Genomic DNA, 25,982 nt, shown 5'->3' on the forward strand with positions numbered 1-25,982 from the left:
CATAGTAACACTTAGGTCCCTTAAAAGAAAATTGAGGTAATGTCTTTCCAAATCATAACCTATGAGGCCTTGAGGAATATGCAGGATAGTTTCTGCTAAAGCGGGGTGTCTTTTCATTGACCTTAGGATAGTACGGGTAAATCTATATAAGGGGTTTATAGCCTTGATTTGGTTGCACTCAACAAAATCATCAAAAGATAAAGTTTTGGATTTTGAGGCATAGAAATAGGCTTGACATAAAATGTAACCTATTAACCAAGAATTATAAATGGTATAATTAGTAAAGGGGTTTACTTACCTTGACCACAATGAACTTTAGGGAAGTGCTAAAGTACGCTTAAAACCTTGTGGAATGGGGTCTTGGAATCATTTTATTCACAAGGGACAAAATAATTTGAATAGAATGCACATTAGCTTATGTATGTTTAAAGCATGTTTAAATTTTCTTAAGCTTTTGTATGACAAACATGATTTTAAATTTTGCAAATTTTCTATTGTAGATATAATGACTAACAACCAACCTATCATCAATCTTCGTTCGCTCCTTGAGAAGGACAAGTTGAACGGAAACAACTTCCTTGATTGGGAAAGGAATCTAAGAATCGTTCTTAGATCCGAAGGAGGAGAGGATGTCCTTGAGACCCCTATCCCAACTCTGAGCGCCACAGCAACTGATGCTGAAAAGGCTAATCAGAAAGCTATAAAAGAGAAGTCAGTAGTTGTCACTTGCCTTATTCTAGCTTCCATGGAATCAAAGCTTCAAAAGAGGTTTGATTTAATGGATGCTTACACCATCATTGCTACTCTTAAAAGTATGTTTGTGGAGCAAGCAAGGGTGGAGAGGTATGATACCCATAAGGCAATTCTTGAGTCCAAACTCGAGATGGGTAAGCCAGTCGGTCCTCATGTGTTCAATATGATTGGACATTTTGAGAACATGGAAAGACTTGGATTCCCATATGGTCAAGAGTTGGCCACTGACATCATTCTGCACTCTTTACATGATGGCTTTTCTCAGTTTAGGCTAAACTTCAATATGAATGGAGATTAAAAAACTCTTGAAGAATTACATGGAATGCTTAAAACTGCTGAGAAAAACATAATTGTTGAACCTAAGAAGGAAGTTCTCATGGTCAACAAGGGAAAAGGGTTCAAGAAAGGGGCCGCTGGAAAGAAGAAGAAGCATGTTCAAGGGAAGGGCAAAGAAGTTGCTCATCCTAAGGCAAAAACTTCTGAAAAGGCTAGAGTAGCTGCTGACAGCGATTGTTTCTACTGCAATGCAAAAGGGCATTGGAAAAGGAACTGCCCAAAGTACCTGGAAGACAAGAAAAATGGAACTGTAGCTTCCACTCCAGGTATATATGTTATAGATATTCTTGCAGCAAATACTACTTCATGGGTATTTGATACCGGCTGTGGTTCTCACATTATTTCGAATGTGCAGGGACTAAAAAGAAGTAGGAGCTTGGCTAAGGGAGAGGTAGACCTACGCGTAGGCAATGGTGCAAAGGTTGCAGCTCTTGCAGTAGGAGATTATAGTCTATCTTTACCATCTGGTTTAGTGTTAGAATTAAATAATTGTTATTTTGTTCCTGCAATTACCAAAAACATCATTTCAACTTCCGTTTTGGATTCTGAAGGTTTTACATTCGTTATAAAGAATAATTGTTGTTCTATTTATAAGGATGATATGTTTTATGCCAATGCTAAATTGTTGAATGGGCTTTATATGCTAGATCTACAAACCCATGTCTATAACATAAATACTAAAAAGCAAAAATCAAATGATTTGAACACCACTTACCTATGGCATTGTCGTTTAGGTCACATTAGCTTGCAACGCATCAAGAAACTCCAAAAGGATGGACTTCTAAAATCATTTGATTGTGAATCTTTTGATACATGCGAATCATGCCTAATGGGAAAAATGACAAGATCACCTTTTACTGGACAAGGTGAAAGAGCTAGTGATCTCTTGGGCCTCATCCATACAGATGTATGTGGACCAATGAGTTCAGAAGCTAGAAGTGGGTTTCGATACTTCATTACCTTTACGGATGATTTAAGTAGATATGGGTATATTTACTTAATGAAACATAAATCTGAATCTTTTGAAAAGTTCAAAGAGTTTCAAAATGAAGTACAAAATCACCTTGGCAAGAAAATCAAAGCATTACGATCTGATCGTGGTGGCGAATATTTGAGTCAAGAATTTGATAATCATCTAAAGAGATGTGGAATTGTTTCACAACTCACTCCACCAGGAACTCCACAATTGAATGGTGTTTTTGAAAGGAGGAATCGAACTCTACTTGATATGGTTCGGTCGATGATGAGTTTTGCTGAACTTCCAATATCTTTCTGGGGACATGCTCTAACAACTGCCGCATTTACACTAAACAGGACTCCGTCTAAGGCTGTTGAAAAGACTCCATACGAGTTATGGACCGGAAAAGTTCCAAAACTTTCTTTTCTAAAAATCTAGGGTTGTGAGGCTTATGTAAAACGTTTACTCTCAGACAAGCTCGCACCCAAATCAGATAAATGCTTTTTCGTAGGGTATCCTAAGGAAACAAAAGGATACTATTTCTACAATCCAAGTGAGCACAAAGTGTTTGTTGCTCGGGATAGTGTCTTTCTGGAAAAAGATTTTATTTCCAAAAAGACAAGTGGGAGAAATATTCATCTCGAAGAAATTCGAGAAGAGCAACAAATGGACATAGATCAACCTATGTTAGAGACGACGGTTTGGGGCGACGCAACCCTTTATAGCGAAGCTACCCCTACGCCGGAGGAAGAACCATTCAATGATTCTCCTCCTAACGTCCCACTCGAATCTAATTCGCGCGGAGTACCACAAACAGTTGTGGAAACTCCTCCTGTTGTTCAACCCACACGTAGATCTGAAAGGCCCAGAATCCCATCAAAGAAATATACTGATTTCATATTGACTGGAAATTCGGACATCTTGCTTCTGGAAAGCAAAGAGCCTATCACTTACAAGCAAGCTGTGACGAGTCCAGACTCCGAAAAATGGCATGAAGCCATGACATCTGAAATGGATTCCATGTCCGAAAATCAAGTATGGGACTTGATAGACTTGCCAGATGGGGTAATACCCACAGGGTGCAAGTGGGTTTTCAAATTGAAAAAGGACAAGGATGGAAACATAACAGTTTTCAAAGCTAGATTGGTTGCAAAAGGATTCAAACAATTTCATGGTATTGACTATGACGAAACCTTTTCACCAGTGGCTATGCTTAAATCCATTCGGATAATCCTAGCGATTGCAGCTCATTATGACTATGAGATTTGGCAAATGGATGTCAAAACCGCCTTTCTTAATGGTTATTTGAAAGAGGATGTGTACATGACACAACCAGAAGGTTTTGAGGATCCAGAAAATCCTAGGAAAGTATGCAAGCTTAAGAAGTCCATTTATGGGCTAAAGCAAGCATGAAGGAGTTGAAATCTTCGATTTGATGAAGCTATCAAAAGGTTTGATTTCATCAGATGTCAAGAAGAGGCTTGTATGTACAAGAAGTTTAGTGGGAGTAAGGTAGTCTTCTTAGTCTTGTATGTGGATGACATACTACTCATAGGAAACGACATCCCTATGCTAGAGTCCGTCAAGGAATGGCCGGGGAAATGCTTTTCAATGAAAGACTTAGGAGAGGCAGAGTACATTTTGGGTATAAAGATCCATAGAGATAGATCTAAAAATCTTATTGGACTAAGTCAAGGAACTTATGTGGATAGGATTCTTGACAGGTTCAATATGAAGGAATCAAAGAAAGGATTCCTACCCATGCAACATGGCGTACATCTAAGCAAGACACAGTGTCCAGTTACACAAGTTGAGCTAGATAAAATGAGTAGGATTCCTTACACATCTGCAATAGGATCCATCATGTATGCCATGATCTGTACTTGCCCATATGTTGCATATGCCTTGAGTATGTGCAGCAGATTCCAATCTAATCCAGGAGAAGCACACTGGAATGCAGCTAATAACATCTTAAAGTACTTGAGAAGGACAAAAGATGATTTCTTAGTGTATGGAGGAGATGATGAGTTGATTGTTGAAGGCTATACTGATGCGAGCTTTCAAACGGATAGAGATGACTTTCGATCCCAGTCGGGATATGTCTTCATCCTAAATGGAGGAGCAGTGAGCTGGAAGAGTTCAAAGCAAAGCACGGTGGCTGATTCTACAACAGAAGCTGAGTACATTGCCGCAGTAGAAGCTGCAAAGGAGGCAATTTGGATTAAGAAATTTATTACTGAACTTGGCGTTGTTCCTAATTGTGCTAAAGAAATTGACATATATTGTGACAACAATGGTGCAATAGCTCAATCAAAGGAACCAGGTTCAAAACCTAGATCCAAACATGTACTTGGAAAATTCCATGTCATTCGAGATTATGTCGAAAGAGGAGATGTGAAGCTTTGCAAAGTTCATACGGATGACAACATAGCAGATCCGCTGACTAAACCCTTACCTAGGCCCAAGCATGACAGTCACACTAGGGCCAAGGGAATCAAACACATTGGAGAATGGCTTTGAAATTAATTGTTTCGTTTTAGATTATGAACATTGTTTTCATAAGTATAAAACTCTTTATCATGTTTTGTTGATTTGAAATGAAGTTTCATTATTATTTAATTATGGTTTAGAATTAAATAAAATGTCCAAATAATTTATAATTATCAAATAGGATCATCATAAAAGTTTTGGTGAATGAAAACCTATTAAGTGAATTGAGATTATAAATTATGAACTGTCCCTAGTCTAAGTCGTTAAATTGGACATAAACGACTAACTAAAAGACTGGTTTGTAAGTTGATTGATAACGCCTGGTTTCATGGGTTATAGGGACATAAGGATGTCTAATCATTTACATGGATATATATTATGAATATATGTTGGACTGACCTACCTAAAAGTTCTTTAAACATGTTATAGAATTTTGTGGTTAAACTGTTTTAGTGGGTTCCTCAGACATGAGTATGGTATTTTCACACTCAGTGATTAGTATGTCTTTGACATTGTCAAACGCCTTGCCGTAAAAGGAGGTTATAAAGGCAGTGCTCGGGATTGCTAAAAATTGAGTGGGAGTTATAGCTATACAAGAATGAAGAAGTCCTCCTATGTCAATAGGAATGGTGTCTTAGGCCTCTTGAAGAGTAAGAACTGAAAATGCATGGCCGTACTCAAATGGATTAAAGTTAATCATTTGTTTTGATAGTTCGAGCTCGAAGTTCAAGAAATAATTTGAATATTAATATGGATTACATAAGATGTCATCATATTATCAAATTGGACATTAAGTGACGAAGGAATTTAATATTGCACACTTGTTTAAGGACAAGTGGGAGATTGAAGGAATATGTCCTTTAATCAAGATGGCAATCACTAAATATAGATTAGGATTAATAATGGAGATTAATAATCCGGTTATTTAGGTGGTCATAATGTTTTGCTAGAAACCAATTATGATCTGTGGGCTAATTATTTTGGGCTACTACCAATATAACCGGGTCCTATAAGGTCACACACAATAGAGTATTGGATATGATCAATATGACCCAAGGCCCATGATGGTCTTTGGTGTTGGATAGGATTTTGGAGTAGTTAAGGATTACTAGGATACTAGGTTCCCTAGTTTTAGTAGGATTGGTTATCAAGTTATTATATATAAACGTGATGACCATATGATTAAACACAAGTTGAATAAATCATTAACCTTATTCAATACTCCAAATCCGTCCCTTCCTTGTGAAAGTGAGAGAGAGATTTCCATCTTCTCCATCCGTTCTAGCAAACGACGCAAGGAGATCTTGATCTGTGCTCGTGTGGACTAAGTAGAGGAATCACGCTTGGGGTTCTGTCTCCGAATTGGTCCTTGTTCGTATACTCGAGAATCACGCATCAAAGGTATATTTAACTCCTATATTATGATTCATATTGATGTATGCTTGCGATCCTGTTAGATGTGAGAAAAGTATTTTCTGCAATTCCGCTATTAGCATCTAATCCTACACGAAAAACCCTATTTTCTTGCTAAAATAAGCAGTTTCCCACTTCTTGTAAATTATTTGGATTCATAACAAAGTTAAAAATTGCTAGAACACCCTTTATCTCTAATCGTTCCAGCTTAGAGGCATCAATTACAAATCTGCATAGGTTCGAAGATGGTCCATCCATATCAATACACAAGCATTTCAAATTTGGGGCCGATATATTAACAACATGATCATTGTCACTCAAATACAACGACAAGTAGTGGGAAAGACTTAAACAGCGTCCCTATTAAGCGTCGATGTGAATCATTCATAGCCATGTGTGACTTGTTCAAATTAGGAAGATCAATAACCAAATTTCCATCATCGTGAAACTTAAACTCAAAATTTGTAGCTAATTCGAGGATTACGAGTGACTTCGATTCAAGAAACCGGTTGGGCAGGTCAAATGAACGGGGGAGGAAAAACATCTTGAAAACTAACCTTGATTACCTCTGTATTACGGCGGCAGATTAGTTGAAACCAGGGAACCAAATAAGAAAGGCAGTCGGCGTTTGTTCGTTCGTATAATTCATTAGATGATAGGTAGCGAGGGTAATGAAGGTGAAAGGTATGGAATTTGGAGGAGGTGAGCTGAAAAAGAATGTGACTAACGGTGGTCGTGGTCATAAAATTCCGTAGTTTATCGGAGGTGAGTTTCCAAGGAGGTGCGAATGAGAGGTGGGTGATTTGAGTCCAAAGGTGTTGCCAACGGCGGGATAAGACGGAGGTGGCTACGGCGGAATCGATGGGATGAGAGATAGTATGGTAAAAAGAAGGCTTTCAGGAAGAGAGCTTAATATGTCTGGTTTAGTGTACTCATGGATGCTATTGTTGATGTTCTTGTGCTTCTTCAATGTCGGCATCGCCATCTTCTTCGTACACTGCCTTATCGGGAATTCAATTCGCGGCGGCGGCGAGAGGTGGATTATATAATTAGGGCACCGAGGGACGGGGCTTACGTTTTTACAATCAGTGTTTCCGCGATTAAGCCAGGATTTGAGAAGACGCTTTGGTAAGTTGAGAGTATTTTGGTTAGAGGTGATCAAATGGCGGGCCGGGCCGGGCTTGAGCGTAAAAAATCAGCCCGCTATGTCGGGCCGGGCCAGGCCGGGCCAAGATTCGGGCCAAAGTTTTGTGCCCAAACCCGTTATTTTCGGGCCGGGCCTACCGGGCTTTTCGGGCCATTTTCGGGCCGGGCCAAATTTATAACTAAAAAGTGTATTTTTGTGTTTCCCAAACCCGCCCAAAAAATAAAATTTTCGGACCGGGTCGGGCCGGAAAATTCTGCCCAAACCCGCAAAAATTTCGGGCGGGCCGGGCCAGGCCGACGGGCCGGGCTCATCTTGATCAGGTCTAATTTTGGTCATATGCTCCAATCAAAGTAGTTAATTGCATCACAATAAGGTATTGCTCATCGATAAACAAAATATTACATTTTCCCATTATTATTACTAATTGAATATTTATAGGCAAAGTTTATAGGCAATTTTTCTGGAATAAGGATGCTTCGTCTAAAGCTCCAAACTTAATAAGTTGGGACATAATTTATAAGCCAAAGTGTTTAGGGGGTTAGGCTTTAGGAAGACAGAGATAAATAATAAAGTTGTGCAATTAAAGCTCATTTGGAGAATTTACACTTGCCCTTCAAACCTTTGGGTTCAACTAATTAAAAGAAAACAAGTTTTTGAGCTTGTTCAAAGAACGACAGTTGTATAGTGGTTATTTAGTCTATCTTTTTAAGTTCTAATTTTATTGAGCTTATGATTTTAGAGAGAATATATGATTTAAATATAGGTGAAATAATACATAAATTAAATAGTGTATTAATATTGAGTGTTAGTAGGGAAGATGAAGTGGAAGATGTTAAATGATGTTGTATGAGGAAGATAAAGTGGAAGAGGCAGTTGGAGTTGTATAATAGCGCAAACAACAAAGAAAAAATAAAATAAAAAAAACCAAATTAGTGGAGGAAAGAAATGATGATGACACATGTCAACTAATCAAATGTAGTTTCGCTTTTTAAATACTATTAGGTATAGATATCTCAAGAATGTTTCCTTAGTTGACTATACTCCCTCTTCAAACTGCTCATGGCAGTGGCGTAACTTGATGAACCTAAAACCTATCTTCCTTAAAGGCCTCCGTTGGCAAGTGGAAAATGGGAAGAAGATTGATTTCTAGAAGGATAATGTTAGGTTATGATACATATGACAATTCATAAATCATGCGGAAAAACCATTTAGCCGGGAATACATATTATTTACACATAATCATATAGCATAATTTAGATGCATACTCTTTGTTGCGTGCCTTCCCTAGCTGCGCCCCGAACCGAACAAGAACAAGTCTTTAGGACTCCAAGTGTCGTCCCTCCGTAGATAGTCCACAGCACGTCCGGATCCGCCTTAAGATTGACCAACTAGAATCGCCCCTAAGGTACTATAAATTTTCGGCACTTTTGAGCAAGATGTGTGACTGAATTTTTCTCTCAAAAACTCACTTTGAATACTTGAATAACTCTTTATAAATTGTGAACCCAGGCCACATATTTATAGGGGTATGGAAAGAGAATTGGAATCCTATTAGGATACGAATTAATTAAATTAGAATCCTAATGAAACTCTTATTTAATTAATTTATCAAATAGAATTAGGAATTTAATCATTAAACGAATCCTGTACGTTTTAGGTTTCGTATGCGAACACAAACACCCACGCACGCACAGCAGCCCACGAGGGGCGCCATGCGCGCGCGCGCACAGCCCGAGCATCGCAGCCCACGACTGCCGCAGCCTTGGGCGCGCGCTGGGCCTGACTTGCGGTGGGCCTGGCGCAGCCTTGGGCTGGCGTGTTGTGGCGCGCGTTTCCCTTGCTGGACGTGGGCCTGGCTTCGTGCTGGGCCTTCGTCTAGCAAGCTCGTCCGATGCTAATTCGAACGACGCGCTTCCGATTAATTTTCCGATTCCGGAATTCATTTCCGATACCAACAATATTTAACATTTCCGATTCCGGAATTAATTTCCGTTTCGAACAAATATTTAATATTTCCTTTTCCGGAATTATTTTCCGATTCCGATAATATTTCCGATTCAGACAATATTTCCGTTTCCGGCAATATTTCCGATTCCGGCAATATTTCTATTTCCGATAATATTTTCTGATATGTACCATGTTTCCGTTTCCGGCAACATCTACGACTTGGATAATATTTATATTTCCGATACGATCCATATTTCCGTTTCTGGCAATATCATCGTTTCCGGAGTATTCATTTCTTGCCTGTGACGATCTCATCTCCCACTGAAACCAAGATCCGTCGATTCCGAATATTCATAGATGGAGTATTTAATGCCATTAAATACTTGATTCGTTTACGTACTATTTGTGTGACCCTACGGGTTCAGTCAAGAGTAAGCTGTGGATTAATATCATTAATTCCACTTGAACTGAAGCGGCCTCTAGCTAGGCATTCAGCTCACTTGATCTCACTGAATTATTAACTTGTTAATTAATACTGAACCGCATATATTAGACTTATCATTGAATGCATACTTGGACCAAGGGCATTATTTCCTTCAGTCTCCCACTTGTCCTTAGGGACAAGTGTGCATTTCCTAATTCCTTTGTCGCTCGATGCTTGCTCTTGAACATAAGGTAAGAGTTGTCATCCTTATTATGTCCAGAGGTGTTCCTCGGTTTTAGAGTTCAACTGATCAAATAAACAGATAATCATAGCCTATGATTCATCCGAGCACGGCCATGCATTTCACAGTTTCTAGCTCTCCGAGTGGCCTTGTACAACTTTTAAGCATCTCATCCCGATTTATGGGAGGACAATCCCAATCTTGCGATCTTGAGATTAGACTTCGTTTCATAGGTGATTACCTGAGCGTTGCCTTTATAGCCTCCTTTTACGGTGCGACGGTTGGTCAACGTCAAAGCAACCAGTTCTCAAACAAGTAATCTCAAATCACTCAGGTATTGAGGATTTAGTGTCTAATAATTTTAATGAAATTTACTTATGACAGATTTTCATCTCTTACAGTAAAGTTTCATAGGTCTTGTCCGATACTAGTCTTCCCAAAGTAAGTATCGATGCAAATGATTATGACATTGCCATGTCCACATAGTTCAAGAAACAGAACTACTAGTCATCTTGCATTCTAGTCGTCTAACGTTTTTCTATGCGTCCAATTTTATAGAAAACTCCGACTAGGGACCATTTTCAACCTTTGACATTCAAGTTCACTTGATAGACATTTCTTAGTCACAGGACTGGTCCTGACAGTCTATCTTGAATATATCGTCAAATTGAAGGGACTCATCATTTAATAAACCACAAATTAAATGGAAAAATGAATTCTTTTCATTTATTGTGAATGATTAACCAATAATGTTTTACAAAGATTTAAACTCTAAAACTTTAAAACATTAAACAGAGACATCAAAGCCATTCTCCAATATGCTTGATTCCCATAGCTGCAGTGTGCGAGTTGTGCTTCGCCTGCGGCTGAGGTTTAGTCAATGGATCTGATATGTTGTCATCAGTTCCAATTTTGCTTATCTCGACTTCTTTTCTTTCAACGAACTCTCGTTGAAGGTGAAATCTACGAAGTACATGCTTGACTCTTTGGTGGTGTCTAGGCTCCTTTGCCTGTGCAATAGCTCCGTTATTATCACAATACAGGGATATTGGTCCTTTAATGGAGGGGACTACACCAAGTTCACCTATGAACTTCCTTAGCCATATAGCTTCCTTTGTTGCTTCATGTGCAGCAATGTACTCCGCTTCAGTTGTAGAATCCGCAATGGTGCTTTGCTTAGCACTTTTCCAGCTTACTGCACCTCCGTTGAGGCAGAAGACAAACCCAGACTGTGATCTGAAATCATCTTTGTCGGTTTGGAAACTTGCGTCCGTATAGCCTTTAACAATTAATTCATCATCTCCACCATAGACCAGGAAGTCATCTTTGTGCCTTTTCAGGTACTTCAGAATATTCTTGGCAGCAGTCCAATGCGCCTCCCCTGGGTCTGACTGGTATCTGCTCGTAGCACTGAGTGCATACGCAACATCCGGGCGTGTACATATCATAGCATACATTATTGAACCAATCAATGATGCATATGGAATCCCATTCATTCGTCTACGCTCATCAAGTGTTTTTGGGCACTGAGTCTTGCTTAGAGTTATTCCATGAGACATGGGTAGGTAGCCTCGATTGGAGTCTGCCATCTTGAACCTATCAAGCACCTTATTGATATAAGTGCTTTGACTAAGTCCAATCATCTTTTTAGATCTATCTCTGTAAATCTTGATGCCCAATATGTATTGTGCTTCTCCTAGATCTTTCATCGAAAAACATTTCCCAAGCCAAATCTTGACAGAGTTCAACATAGGAATGTCATTTCCGATAAATAATATGTCGTCGACATATAATACTAGGAAAGCAATTTTGCTCCCACTGACCTTCTTGTATACACAAGATTCGTCTGCGTTCTTGATGAAACCAAAGTCACTGACTGCTTCATCAAAACGTATATTCCAGCTCCTGGATGCCTGCTTCAATCCGTAGATTGACTTCTTTAGCTTGCATACCTTTTTAGCATTCTTTGGATCCTCAAAACCTTCAGGCTGTGTCATAAACACAGTTTCTGTTAAAACGCCGTTTAAGAAAGCAGTTTTGACATCCATCTGCCATATTTCGTAATCGTAATATGCAGCGATTGCTAACATTATCCGAATAGACTTTAGCATTGCAACTGGTGAAAAGGTTTCATCGTAATCCACACCGTGGACTTGCCTGTAACCTTTTGCAACCAATCTAGCTTTGAAAACTTCAAGTTTCCCATCCTTGTCCTTTTTCAGTTTGAAAACCCATTTGCTTCCAATGGCTTGGTAGCCATCTGGCAAATCGACCAAATCCCATACTTGGTTTTCAGACATGGAGTCTAATTCAGATTGTATGGCTTCTTGCCACTGCTTGGAGCTAGGGCTCGTCATAGCTTGTTTGTAAGTCGCAGGTTCATCACTTTCAAGTAATAGAACGTCATAGCTCTCGTTCGTCAAAATACCTAAGTACCTTTCCGGTTGAGATCTATATCTTTGCGATCTACGCGGGGTAACATTTCTAGATTGACCATGATTCTCACCAGATTCTTCTAAAGATCTCTGAGTTTCATCCTGAATGTCATCTTGAGCATTCTCTAGAGTTTGTTGTTCGACTCGAATTTCTTCGAGGTCTACTTTTCTCCCACTTGTCATTTTGGAAATGTGATCTTTCTCCAAAAAGACACCATCTCGAGCAACAAACACCTTGTTCTCAGATGTATTGTAGAAGTAATACCCCTTTGTTTCCTTTGGATAGCCCACAAGGATACATTTGTCAGATTTTGGATGAAGTTTGTCTGAAATTAATCGTTTGACGTATACTTCACATCCCCAAATCTTAAGAAAAGACACATTTGGAGGCTTTCCAAACCATAATTCGTATGGAGTCTTTTTGACAGCTTTAGACGGAGCTCTATTTATAGTGAGTGCAGCTGTATTTAGTGCATGTCCCCAAAATTCTAATGGAAGTTCGGCCTGACCCATCATTGACCTGACCATGTCTAGCAAGGTTCTGTTCCTCCGTTCCGACACACCGTTCCATTGTGGTGTTCCAGGAGGAGTCAATTCTGATAGAATTCCACATTCTTTCAGATGGTCATCAAATTCATAGCTCAGATATTCACCGCCTCTATCAGACCGCAGTGCCTTAATCTTCTTGCCTAATTGATTCTCTACTTCACTCTGAAATTCCTTGAATTTGTCAAAGGATTCAGACCTATGCTTCATTAGGTAGACATAACCATATCTACTGAAGTCATCAGTGAAAGTGATAAAGTAGCTGAAACCACCTCTAGCATTTGTACTCATTGGTCCACATACATCTGTATGGATTAAACCCAATAGTTCATTTGCTCTTTCTCCAACTTTAGAGAAAGGTTGCTTTGTCATTTTGCCAAGTAAACATGATTCGCATATACCATAATCCTCTAAGTCAAATGGTTCTAGAATTCCTTCCTTTTGAAGTCTTTCTAAGCGTTTCAAGTTTATATGGCCTAATCGACAATGCCACAGATAGGTGAGATCTGAATCATCCTTTTTGGCCTTTTTGGTATTTATGTTATATACTTGTTTGTCGTGATCTAATAAATAAAGTCCATTGACTAATCTAGCAGATCCATAAAACATCTCTTTAAAATAAAACGAACAACTATTGTCTTTTATTAAAAAGGAAAATCCCTTAGCATCTAAGCAAGAAACTGAAATGATGTTTTTAGTAAGACTTGGAACATGGAAACATTCTTCCAGTTCCAAAACTAGCCCGGAGGGCAACGACAAATAGTAAGTTCCTACAGCTAATGCAGCAATCCGTGCTCCATTTCCCACTCGTAGGTCGACTTCACCCTTGCTTAACTTTCTACTTCTTCTTAGTCCCTGTGGATTGGAACATAAGTGTGAGCCACAACCTGTATCTAATACCCAAGAAGTTGAATTAGCAAGTATACAGTCTATAACGAAAATACCTGAAGATGGAACGACTGTTCCGTTCTTCTGATCTTCCTTTAGCTTTGGACATTCTCTTTTGTAATGGCCTATTCCATCACAATAAAGACAGCTTGATGTGGACTTGTCCTGCTTTGATTTAGCATTGCCCTTGGACTTTCCACCTTTCTTGAACGGTCTCCTTCTAGCCTTGAGTAAATCTTTGGCTTCACAGTCCAGTATTATTTCAGCCTTTCTGACAAGGTGAACAAATTCTGCAAATGTTTCTTCTCTTGGTTCACTTAGGTATAGTTGCTTGAAGCGACCAAACCCACTGTGTAGTGAATTGAGCAAGATAGAGACTGCCATCCTTTCGCTTATTGGTGTTCCTAGTAGACTTAGGCGATCAAAGTATGAACGCATAAGATCCACATGGAACCTCAGTGGGACGCCTACCCTCTGTTTAGTGCGAAGGAGCTGAACATGTGTTTCTTGGACCTCCATCCTATAACACCTGTTGGGAGAACTAACCTTTAGACCAGACATTGATTCAATCAACTCATGGAGTTCAGGTCCCTGTCCTCCGTGCTTCCACGACAGATATCCCTCAGATTCTTGATGAGCGTAAAAGGTTCATAGGGTACAAACCTTTTAGCCCAATCATCAGGGATATTGTTCAGCATGAGACTCATAACCTTTTTGAGATCCGCATCCCAGGCGTAAAATCTCTCAGGGGTCATGTCTCTGGCATAGTAGCTTGGCATGGGATGTGACAGTACATACTCAAGTCCATTGAGTTTGACTATTTCAACTAGCTTAGCTTCCCATTCAAGAAAATTTGCCAGGTTCAGCTTGACCATAAGCTCAGAACCTATGATGATGTTTTGATTGTTGTTTGCCATTTTAAAAACTACAATTGAAAAGAATAAACAAATAAATAACCATTCACAGTTTCTCTTAATAAACTTAAATTCTAGCATACATGCATAATTCAATGTTTATTAAGCATTTTATTCAAGTTATGTGTTCCGGCAGGTGTGAATAAAATGATTCCAAGATCCTAAAATCATTGAAGAACTAAGCACAGTTTGTCGACTTAATCCTAAAACATCTTAGGTAAGCAAAAGCCTTTTGCTAATAGTCTAAAAACTATTCTTGGTTGATAGGTACGTCTAAGAACTTATTAGGTAAACCTATCGATTTTGCCACGACATAAAAGGACTCCTTACTTATATCGTTGAGTTTCACCAAAACTAACATGTACTCACAATTATTTGTGTACCTTGCCCCTTTAGGACCAATAAGTAACACCTTGCTGAGCGAAAACTATTACTAGATTGATGTAAAGGATATCCAAGCAAGTGTATATTTTGGCATGGCACCTTTTAACTCAATTTTTAAGTTTGGAACTTAAAGCTCTTACTATGTTGTTAGATTTTAAGTGAACTAAAATCCTTAATCATGCAACATAATCAAGCTTTGATCTCATGCATTTTAAGACATATTTAAAAGCAATAAATAACTTAAAACATGCATAAGATAAATGTGATCTAGTATGGCCCGACTTCATCTTGAAGCTTTAACTTCAAAGTCCGTCTTGAAAATCTCCGTGGGAGGCACCATTTTCTTCAAATAGGATAAGCTATAATTAAAACTAATTACAACTATTTGATGGTACGCAGACCATATTTGAATTGAAAAACAACCTTGGTACTTTAGACCAATTACATTCAAATTAATGGTACGCAGACCATATTTTCTATCCTATTTGGGCCATACTAGTCACTTCATAACCTGCAAAACAGTACATATACAATATATACCATTCACCCATTCATTATCATGAATGGCCCACATAGCTGGTTAGTAAAACACATTATGCATCACGTAAACATTTGCAGCAATTAATCAAGGGCACCAATAATCTACCAATTATTCAGTCCTTATTAATTCTAATCAAGTTGTTTTAACCTTAAGGATTTGTAGACCTAATCAAGAGTTTATGACTAAAAGGGCTCCCACTCAAACCAATAAATTCATATGCTTTACTAATTTTAAACATAAAAATGTATTTCTAGTCTAACCGGAAACATACAAATTTAATTAAAATTTAAAGCTCATATAAATTTATAATTGAATCCAAAAAGTTTAATTTAATTTCAGTCGTATTTAAATTAATTCATGATTTTAATTTTAGTAAAATAATTAGAATAAATAAAATTTATTATAATTACAATATTCAAAATTAAAATCCAAGAAAATAATTTAAATTATTAATTTTAAAATTAATTAAAATTACGTAAACTGAAAATTTCAAATTAAACATTCAAAACGATCTAATCGCAACGCAAACACCCTACGCATCGCACGCCCATGGGCCACACGCACACAGCCATCGCTGGCCATGTGCGCGCAGCCCATGCGCTCGTCGCATAGCTGCTGCTTCTACCCTTCGCAAGCCATCGCACGAGTTGGTGCTCGCTGCGCGCGCGCCAGCGCTCGATGCACGCGAGCCATCGCTCGCTGTGCGCGCTCCAGCGCTCGATGCACGCGAGCCATCGCTCGCTGTGCGCGCTCGCCAGCGCTCGCTGCGCGCGCTCCAGCGCTCGATGCACGCGAGCCATCGCTCGCTGTGCGCGCTCGCCAGCGCTCGCTGCGCGCGCTCCAGCGCTCGATGCACGCGAGCCATCGCTCGCTGTGCGCGCTCGCCAGCGCTCGCTTGATGCGAGCCAGCGCTCGCTGCGCGCGGCATCGACGCTGGGCGCAGCACTCGTGGCACGCGAGCTTGCGCTCGCTGCGCGCAAGGCTGCGCGCGCTTGCGCGAGGCAGTGCGCGTTGTGGCGCAGCTCGCTTGCTGCCCACACGCGACTGTCGTGCCTTGCCTTCGCCCATGCCCATTCGTCCATTGCTCGTAGCCCACGACACAAGGCAGGGCTGCTGCCTTGTGCTCGTGCACCATGCCCTTGCTCATTGCATACGTGCCGCATGGGCGACGAGCTCCCTTGCTCGTCGTCGCATGCCCGCACTATACAACACCCCTTAAGGGTAACACGTAGCGTCCATTGCTTTGTGCGTGCAAGTTATATGAACGAATCGCATAAAATTTGAAAAATTTATATTTAAAATTAATGACAAATTAATAAATTAATATTAATTTCATAATTTTAGGGCGAAAAAATCGAAAATTTATTATTCAATTGATTTCCGATTATCATGGATTCAAGCCTAGGTCATAAAAATTTAAAATTTATCATAAATTTACAATTTTTATGGTGGTTTTTAATCATAGGTATCTAATTAAATTATAATTAATTATGAAAATCAAATTAATTCTAAATTATTCTAATTTTCAACAAATTAATCATAATTACTAATTAGATTGCATAATTAACAAGGCTAGGCATTCAAACTTGTTAAACATATACAGTAGGTCAATCAAAAATTCAAGATTTATCAACAAGAATCGCAAATATTTAATTTAACATCTTAAATTTACGAAATTTTGCATTCGAAAAACTAAAACCTTCGAAAAGTCATAGTTAGGCTTCGAATTTGAGAATTCTGGGTTCGGCAGAAAAATACTGTTTTTGTCAAAAATTTTAGAATGCCTTTTACATGCGGAATTGACACAAAAATCACTCGATTTGGATGAGTAACGAAGAAACTGCCGAAAAACTGCGTACGTATAATTAAATAAACGCAATTTGCAATTAATTAACAATTACGAAAATTAATCACCCCTTTTAATTCTTGCAAATTTGTAATATTTAACCATGTTCATGCAATTTAGATTATGAAAATAATAAGAGGCTCGTGATACCACTGTTAGGTTATGATACATATGACAATTCATAAATCATGCGGAAAAACCATTTAGCCAGGAATACATATTATTTACACATAATCATATAGCATAATTTAGATGCATACTCTTTGTTGCGTGCCTTCCCTAGCTGCGCCCGAACCGAACAAGAACAAGTCTTTAGGACTCCAAGTGTCGTCCCTCCGTAGATAGTCCACAGCACGTCCGGATCCGCCTTAAGATTGACCAACTAGAATCGCCCCTAAGGTACTATAAATTTTCGGCACTTTTGAGCAAGATGTGTGACTGAATTTTTCTCTCAAAAACTCACTTTGAATACTTGAATAACTCTTTATAAATTGTGAACCCAGGCCACATATTTATAGGGGTATGGAAAGAGAATTGGAATCCTATTAGGATACGAATTAATTAAATTAGAATCCTAATGAAACTCTTATTTAATTAATTTATCAAATAGAATTAGGAATTTAATCATTAAACGAATCCTGTACGTTTTAGGTTTCGTATGCGAACACAAACACCCACGCACGCACAGCAGCCCACGAGGGGCGCCATGCGCGCGCGCGCACAGCCCGAGCATCGCAGCCCACGACTGCCGCAGCCTTGGGCGCGCGCTGGGCCTGACTTGCGGTGGGCCTGGCGCAACCTTGGGCTGGCGTGTTGTGGCGCGCGTTTCCCTTGCTGGACGTGGGCCTGGCTTCGTGCTGGGCCTTCGTCTAGCAAGCTCGTCCGATGCTAATTCGAACGACGCGCTTCCGATTAATTTTCCGATTCCGGAATTCATTTCCGATACCAACAATATTTAACATTTCCGATTCCGGAATTAATTTCCGTTTCGAACAAATATTTAATATTTCCTTTTCCGGGATTATTTTCCGATTCCGATAATATTTCCGATTCAGACAATATTTCCGTTTCCGGCAATATTTCCGATTCCGACAATATTTCTATTTCCGATAATATTTTCCGATATGTACCATGTTTCCGTTTCCGGCAACATCTACGACTTGGATAATATTTATATTTCCGATACGATCCATATTTCCGTTTCCGGCAATATCATCGTTTCCGGAGTATTCATTTCTTGCCTGTGACGATCTCAGCTCCCACTGAAACCAAGATCCGTCGATTCCGAATATTCATAGATGGAGTATTTAATGCCATTAAATACTTGATTCGTTTACGTACTATTTGTGTGACCCTACGGGTTCAGTCAAGAGTAAGCTGTGGATTAATATCATTAATTCCACTTGAACTGAAGCGGCCTCTAGCTAGGCATTCAGCTCACTTGATCTCATTGAATTATTAACTTGTTAATTAATACTGAACCGCATATATTAGACTTATCATTGAATGCATACTTGGACCAAGGGCATTATTTCCTTCAGATAATTGGGCTTTCCACTTCCCTCTTGCAAATTTGGTTAGTAATCACAACACAAACTTTGAACACAAGGTGTCAGAGTTTATTACTCTAGATAAACATTGGGATGAAGCTAAGCTTAGTCAATTGATTCCACTGCATTTTCTCTCCAACATTATTTCAATCCCAAATCCTAGGAATAATATTCAAGACAAGTTGTTTTGGGGTCCTGATCCTAGTGGTGATTTCTCCACTAAATCAGTTGCTTGCCTTATTAAAGCTTTTTCGCTAGCACCGGAAAATAAAGTTTGCTTCAATTGGATTTGGAAACTCAATGTTGTCCCAAAAGTTAAGAACTTCTTATGGAAAATTTGTAATGATGCTCTCCCTTCTAAGGAGAGATTATTTCGAAGCCATGTTACAGTTCCCCTCCAATGTCAATTCTGCTCTCACCATACCGAGGATAGTTCTCACATTTTCCTCCACTGCCCATATGGGGTTGATGTGCTTGAAAAACTCCACCTGTCTTAGGTTGGTAAGTCCGTCTGCCATTCCCAACGCTTCAATTTTAGAAAATTTGCTACATTTCAAAAGCTTATTAGGATGGGAAGATATAGCAAGAATTTCCACCACATGGTGGTACATCTGATTTGCTAGAAATGCTCTAGTTTTTCGCAATGAGAGTATTTCTATCTCTGAAAACATCACCCTAATTTGTAATCACTTTAAGTTTCATGCTAGCATGGATGATTTGGATACCCCCCTTGTTCATCAAGGTAAGAAAAAAGAGTGTTATAGTCAAAGAAGTGTCTTGGTCATGCCTGCCTCCAGGTTTCCTCAAACTCAATTTTGACAGTGCCAAAAGAGGCACTACTTCCTCAAGCTTGGGCTATGTCATCAGAGGCGAGAAAGGAGATCTCATTCTTGCAGGTACAAAGGCTCTACATCCGGAGGATTCAATCCTCTTTGCGGAAGCGTGTGCACTCCGAGAAGGAATCAAGAGTGCTTTGACGCCGGGATGCAAAAAGTTGATCATTGAGGGAGATAACTTGATGGTAATCAATGCCATTAATCGTGTACGGCAGATTCCGTGGGAGATTAGGGGTCTCATTGAAGACTCAACAGCGGATTTATCCAACATCGACGAATGCGTGATCAACCATTGCTACCGGGAGGCCAACCAAGCGGCTGATTTGATGGTGGCAAAAGGAAGCTTATGTATTTCTTTGTCGTTATGGTTTTCATCCTTTGATCCTCCCCTTTCCCTTATCATCTGTAAGGATGCTTTAGGTTACCCTTTCCAAAGGGGTTAACTTGGTTTTTCTTTCTGTATCAAATTTTTTTTTTTTAAATATACTATTGAACATTTACCTGATCTAATCTAAATTAATCTGATTCGATATGGACCTGATTCGATCCAGATCCGATCCGACAATTCATAATCCAATTTAAACCCAACACCCAAATGGACTCGACAAAGACCCATACCCAACTCAAAGTAAGGGAAACCCGAAATGACTAGTCCGTATTATCGAATTGCCCCGATCTTAGCGACCCATTTGCCACGTTTGTCCCGTCTCCCTACTAAATTGACATTTTACTTTTTGGATTTCATTTCCAAGGAAAATAGTCCAAATGGAATTCAAAATTTTGGAGTTAGAAATTCAAGCAAAAATTCAAATTAGAGTTTCAAAATTAAAAAATTTCGGGGTTTCAAATCCAATCTGAATTTTTTCCAAGTATTTGATGATCGAGTCCGGATCCTCTAAAGTTTTAATAAAACTCTATGATGTAGAGTTGTATCTAAACCATACATTTTAAAATCAATGGCTCATATTGATGAGAAAAAATAGGAGGGATTTTGAAAAGATAATATATGAACCATTGATTTTTTATTCAATGGTAAATATGCTCAAACTCTACCTCGTAGAGTTATTTTAGAACTCTAGAGGATCCAAGTATACATTCTATGTTTACATCATTATTAATGAGGAGAACAATGAAAGTATAAATAAAATGCATTGACTCCTCAATTTTATCATGTTTTTTTTTTTATTAAAAGAGAAAACAATTAAAAGTAAAACTATGAAAATATAAGAAATCATGTTAGTTACTCCGTATAATTAAGCCATTTAGATTTCCATAGTTTAAACTCAAGCAAAAATGAGAGTTTTTTTTAATGTATTTTATTAGTGGAAAAAGGATGTAAAGAACAAATAAGTAAGAAGAAAGAGAAACCCTCTCTCCCTCTTTTCTCTCTCTTTTTAGTTCTTTTCTCTCTCTTTTTAGGATTCACAAAAATTAGGGTTTTTTAGGGCGGAAATAGTCAATTTTCTTCGAAAATTTGGTTATTTCCGCCCTTCTCTTTCAATTTTGTTGTGTTTTTGCGTTAAATCTCAATAAAATTACATAGTTTCAGTGTAGTAAGTACCCTTATGGTGGGTTTGATTGTTTCGTTGTAGTAAGTACCCCTATGGTGGGTTTGTTTTTAGTTAAGTTTTATGTGTTTAGTTTAGTTCAGATTGTTTCTTTGGTAAAGATTTATGCGGGATCGAAGAGGATGTCAATCTTTCAACTACAATCAGACGAATAAGACGGAAATCATATTTGTCACGGCTACAACATATCTATAGACCCCCTCGTAAATGAAGGCCGTAAATCACAGCGGTATAAAAGAGGGTATACAGAATGTTTGATATACTACGATCGTAGCTATGGTGAAAGGAAGTTTTTATTTGATTCGATTGTTATATATTTGTTAGATTTAAATCTTTATGTAGATGTCGTATGACTTTTTATCAATGAATTAATTTGTTTAAAAAAAAAAGTAAGAAGAAAGAGAACCTAGGTTGTACCTTTCATTAACCCTAGTTCGGAATCCAGTCATTGCAATTCAAGAAACGAACTTGAATGTAAATTGCAATGTTGCATAAGGTGTTTGATTTATTAAAGCTAACTAAGCCTTTGAATTGAACTAGTTTTCGTCATGTGCGATGCACGCATCTCTTAATTTAAAAACCGATTATATAGTGTGTTTAATATAGGAGAAAATACGAAAATTTTAAAATAATAAACTATAATCCATTTAGATTATAATGAAATTGAAATTAATATGAAATAAAATTAATTTCAAAGAAAAGAAACATCTAATTAAAGAGGAAAAGTAGAAAGGATGAACATAAATAAATGTTGGTTTTACAAAAAAAAAAAGTAATAAAAAAAATCAATGAAATGAGATGACATGTGATATCATAGTATGCAAAACATTATTGAGGATTAGATCCCAAAATTACCAAATTTAATTGGATAGACGCAGTTATCTTATACTCCGTACTACCTTCATTTTTTAAAGTTTTTTACGCCTTAGAAAATGTGTCTAATGTATGAAAACTTTGACAGTAAATTCTCACCATTATACACAACAAAGCGTTATCTATAAGATCTTGTTAGACTGGTCTCAGTATGTATTTTCATAATATCAGATTTTTATAATTTTTTCACATACGAAATTGGATATATTAATGGTTAAAATATTACATCAGAATCCGTGCAAATAATAAGCGTAAAGTACATTAAGGAACGGAGGTAGTACTAGTCTTCTATTAGTGGCAGTGCAAAATTTCACAGGGTCATCATTCCATAATACAAAATGACCCAACTTGAAAAGTCATCACTCTCATAGTCCTTAACTCCTCAAGCTTCCACTAGTCTTTGTGGCGCAGTCCATGTAGAGTCAGGCGGCTGATTGCTTGATAGACATATCCATCGGAGCATATATATTATTTATAGCATGACCAAAGCTGGCTTGGGTCGATCCCCTTTCAGTGGATTAACTTGGTGTCTTTGTGTAGACCACAGTATGTACATAATATCCTAATGGACAATGAACGAAAACAATCCCAATTTTGGGGTATATATTCAGTCAATAATCCCATCAAATTAACGAGCTCAAACCACCACTGTATGCCATGATTTTGCACACCTCTAAATTTGATTCATATACTTCCTCCGTTTCGGAAATATCGCATCATGGTTGACTTTTACTCCTTTAACCATTACTTTTACTCTTAATATCTCAAATCGTGTGCAAGTAAAAATTATAAAAATTAATATTTAGAAAATATATATCGATGCGAATCTAACATGACCCCACATGACTAAAATTTCTTACGTACGGATCACAAAATATGGCCAAAATCGTAGTGTGAATAGTGTAAAAAACAAATGGTGCGATATTTCCGGAACAGAGGAAGTATATAGTAACTCTCAACAGGTTCATACATGCAACCCATAGCCAGTAAACAAGGCGCACCATGCCCGCATATATATATCATATATATAAATGCAATAAAATTGTCCAATGTTTTTTTTTTTTGATAACACAAATGAGAAGGAACAGCTAGGAAACCTTCCTGACAGTAGTGGCCAGGATGTGAGCCCTTAACACAAATAATCTAGCTACTTTCTTAATAATGCAAGAGTTATAAGTAAGAGCTACTTTCTTGACATCTCTGAGCATTGCTCTGCATTCCAGCGGCGCAGCAGCCTCATCTTTGAGAGCGTGAACGATTTGTAAGGAGTCCGTCCACACTATGATGTTCCTAGTATTGCTAGGAAGGTGTTTGAGAGCGAGTAAAATTGCCATTGCCTCTGCTTGCTGTGGCGACGAAGCAAAAATCTTGGTGGCATCATGATTTAGGGTGTCACCCTTGAAGGTGATAACCCACCCCACCGCAACATCCCAAGTCTGATCATCTCTTCCTTTGCGTTTCTTCCAAGCACCATCCACGATAATCACAATGGGGTCTTCCCCAGAAGGAGTTCTTGAGCACCAAGCTGGGCAATTTGAAGCTCCATGATGAGGAATGAATATGCTGTCCAGATCCCTTTCCTTGCCAAGAGATGACTTCCACCTTCGCTTCCAAGCCCGAGCTTGGTCCAAGACCGACAGGGGGTTACACGGCTTCCCTCTGAAGATGCATTCGTTGCGATGTAGCCAAATACTCCAAAGAATAGAAATAGTATCAGCTATTCGTTCATTGTCAGAGCCATCTTCTTCCATTAGATATAAGAGTAGGTTTTTGAGCCATGTTGTGATATTAACTGGTGGGTTACCGCTAGTTCTGAGGCCGAGTGAGCAAGAACTCCAGATTCTCATAGCTACTTCACATTTAAGGAAAAGGTGATCCGTAGACTCCCACATAATGGGCAAGTATTAGTAACATTGATGCCTCTGCTAAATAAGCAATCACGTACCGGGAGAGCATTATGTAAAATTTTCCACACAAACAACTTCCACTTGGGCCATAGCTTCCTCTTCCACCAACTAGCCCAAAATTTTGTAGGAATAGTATGATGAGTATGGTGGCCTTGCAGTAGCTAGTAACCAGAATTCGTAGAATAATTTCCCGTTGGAGTTGGGCTCCAGCCCCATTCGTCATCTACTTCATCTTGCTGAATGTGAGTTGCTAGAATTTCTCTAGCTGTAGCATAATCAAATAACTCCCAAATTCGGGGCTGGTTCCAAGAGCGGTTTGCAGTCAGTAGTTTAGCAACAAAGATAGGCCTTGCGGTAGAAGCTTGCAGGCCAATCTTAAAAGTAATTTTTTCCTTTCCCACCCAATTATCCCTAGTGATGTTAGTGAGCTTACATTCCCAATAATTCTACGGAGGCCAGCTTTCATAGAAGCCACAGACTTCATGATCCCCCGTGCTGCCCAGGAAGGGGTGCTAGGCATAGAGTTGCCCACCGCGTTGGCAAACCAACCGTCTCCATATTTTGCTTTGAAAACTCGGCTGGCCAACAGGTGTGGTTTGGCCTGAAGTCTCCAAGCTTGGCGAAACACGAGTGCTTGGTTGAGTGAGAAAATATTACGAAGGCCAAGGCCTCCTTCCGCTTTATGGTTTTCCAGAAGTGATTGTTTTCTCCAATATATCGGCCTCTTGTCCACAGAAGAAGACCACCAAAATTTGAGCATGAGAGAGTTGATTTTTGAGAGCACACTTTTTGGCACGAGATAAATGGACATAACATGAGAGGCCATTTCCACAATGATGCTATTGATGAGGATTAGTTTTCCAGCCTGAGAAAGATTAACAAACTTCCAAGAAGAGAATTTTTGAGTTATTTTTTCAAGAAGGGGGGAAAATGCCTCTTTGGATCGACCATCAACCTCAATTGGACACCTTAGGTAGGTACCTAGCTTTGGTTGGTCTTGTACCCCAATAATACTCCGCAATATACGCTTGAATCTGTGATGAATGTTTTTCGAAAAAATGACATATGACTTTTGAAGGTTAATCATTTCTCCTGAGATGGAGCAGAATTCAGCCATAATATTCTTCATTTCGCTGAAGTTTTTGATGGTAGCATTGAGGAAGAAAAGAGCATCGTCAGCGAAGAACAAGTGACTGATCATTGGTGCTCTCCTTGAGATTTTTAAGCCTTCAATTTTTCCTTCATGTTGGAGCCTGCACAAACGCTTGGACAGCAGCTCAATACACAAGATAAAAAGGTAAGGTGACAGGGGGTCTCCTTGTCGGAGTCCTGCTTTTGGAGTGATCTTCCCCGTTGGCTCACCGTTAACTAAAATCGAGTATGAGACTGTAGAAACACACTGCATAATCCAGTTAACCCAAGAATCCGAGAACCGCATAGCTCGAATGAGTTTTTCCAGAAATACCTAGCTCACTCTGTCGTAGGCCTTGTTGAGATCCACTTTGAATACAGCTTCAATTTTTTTCGTTCTTCTCGTTTTGTGAATTGAATTCATCATTTCATGTGCTAACAAGCAGTTGCCCGAGAGAAGTCTTCCGGGGATGAAGGCATTCTGGAAATCTCCAGTGATGTCAACCATAACACTTTTGAGTCTTCTCACGAGGCACTTCGAGATAACCTTATAGGATGTATTGCAAAGACTTATGGGCCTGAACTCCGAGACAGTCTCAGGTCTTGTTGTCTTCGGGATTAGTGTGATGTAAGTGTCATTCATTTCACGGAGCAGGTGGCCTCCATTGAGAAAACTAAGGACTGCATCAATGACTTCATTGGAAATAGTATCCCAGTGCTTGTGAAAAAAGACCGGGGGAACTCCATCCGGCCCCGGCGATTTATCACCCTTCATGCTAAACACAGCCTCTCAAAATTCCTGCACAGAAAAAGGCATAGACAACAATGAAATGTGAGTGTTAGATAAAGTCGGC

The 25,982-nt window shown here is 38.9% G+C and overlaps 2 protein-coding genes across 2 annotated transcripts; both read left to right on the forward strand.

Annotated features, from left to right (window-relative positions):
* Window positions 1-505: 505 nt before the first annotated feature.
* LOC130471986 (uncharacterized) lies at window positions 506-1,051 on the forward strand. Its single transcript, XM_056842377.1, has one exon. It carries the CDS (start codon window positions 506-508, stop codon window positions 1,049-1,051), a length of 546 nt encoding a protein of 181 aa, XP_056698355.1.
* An 18,470-nt stretch (window positions 1,052-19,521) lies between these two features.
* On the forward strand, window positions 19,522-20,092 carry LOC110796335 (uncharacterized). Its single transcript, XM_022001398.1, has 2 exons — window positions 19,522-19,555; window positions 19,611-20,092. Exons 1-2 carry the CDS (start codon window positions 19,522-19,524, stop codon window positions 20,090-20,092), a joined length of 516 nt encoding a protein of 171 aa, XP_021857090.1.
* Window positions 20,093-25,982: the final 5,890 nt, after the last annotated feature.

Source organism: Spinacia oleracea, chromosome 4 (assembly GCF_020520425.1).
Source record: "Spinacia oleracea cultivar Varoflay chromosome 4, BTI_SOV_V1, whole genome shotgun sequence".
Classification (NCBI taxonomy): domain Eukaryota; kingdom Viridiplantae; phylum Streptophyta; class Magnoliopsida; order Caryophyllales; family Amaranthaceae; genus Spinacia; species Spinacia oleracea.

Coding starts and splice junctions, on each gene's coding strand:
- LOC130471986 (XM_056842377.1), top strand. CDS start 506: ATGACTAACAACCAACCTATCATCAATCTTCGTTCGCTCCTTGAGAAG.
- LOC110796335 (XM_022001398.1), top strand. CDS start 19,522: ATGGATGATTTGGATACCCCCCTTGTTCATCAAG. Junction 19,556..19,610: donor TACCCCCCTTGTTCATCAAG/GTAAGAAAAAAG, acceptor GCCTGCCTCCAG/GTTTCCTCAAACTCAATTTT.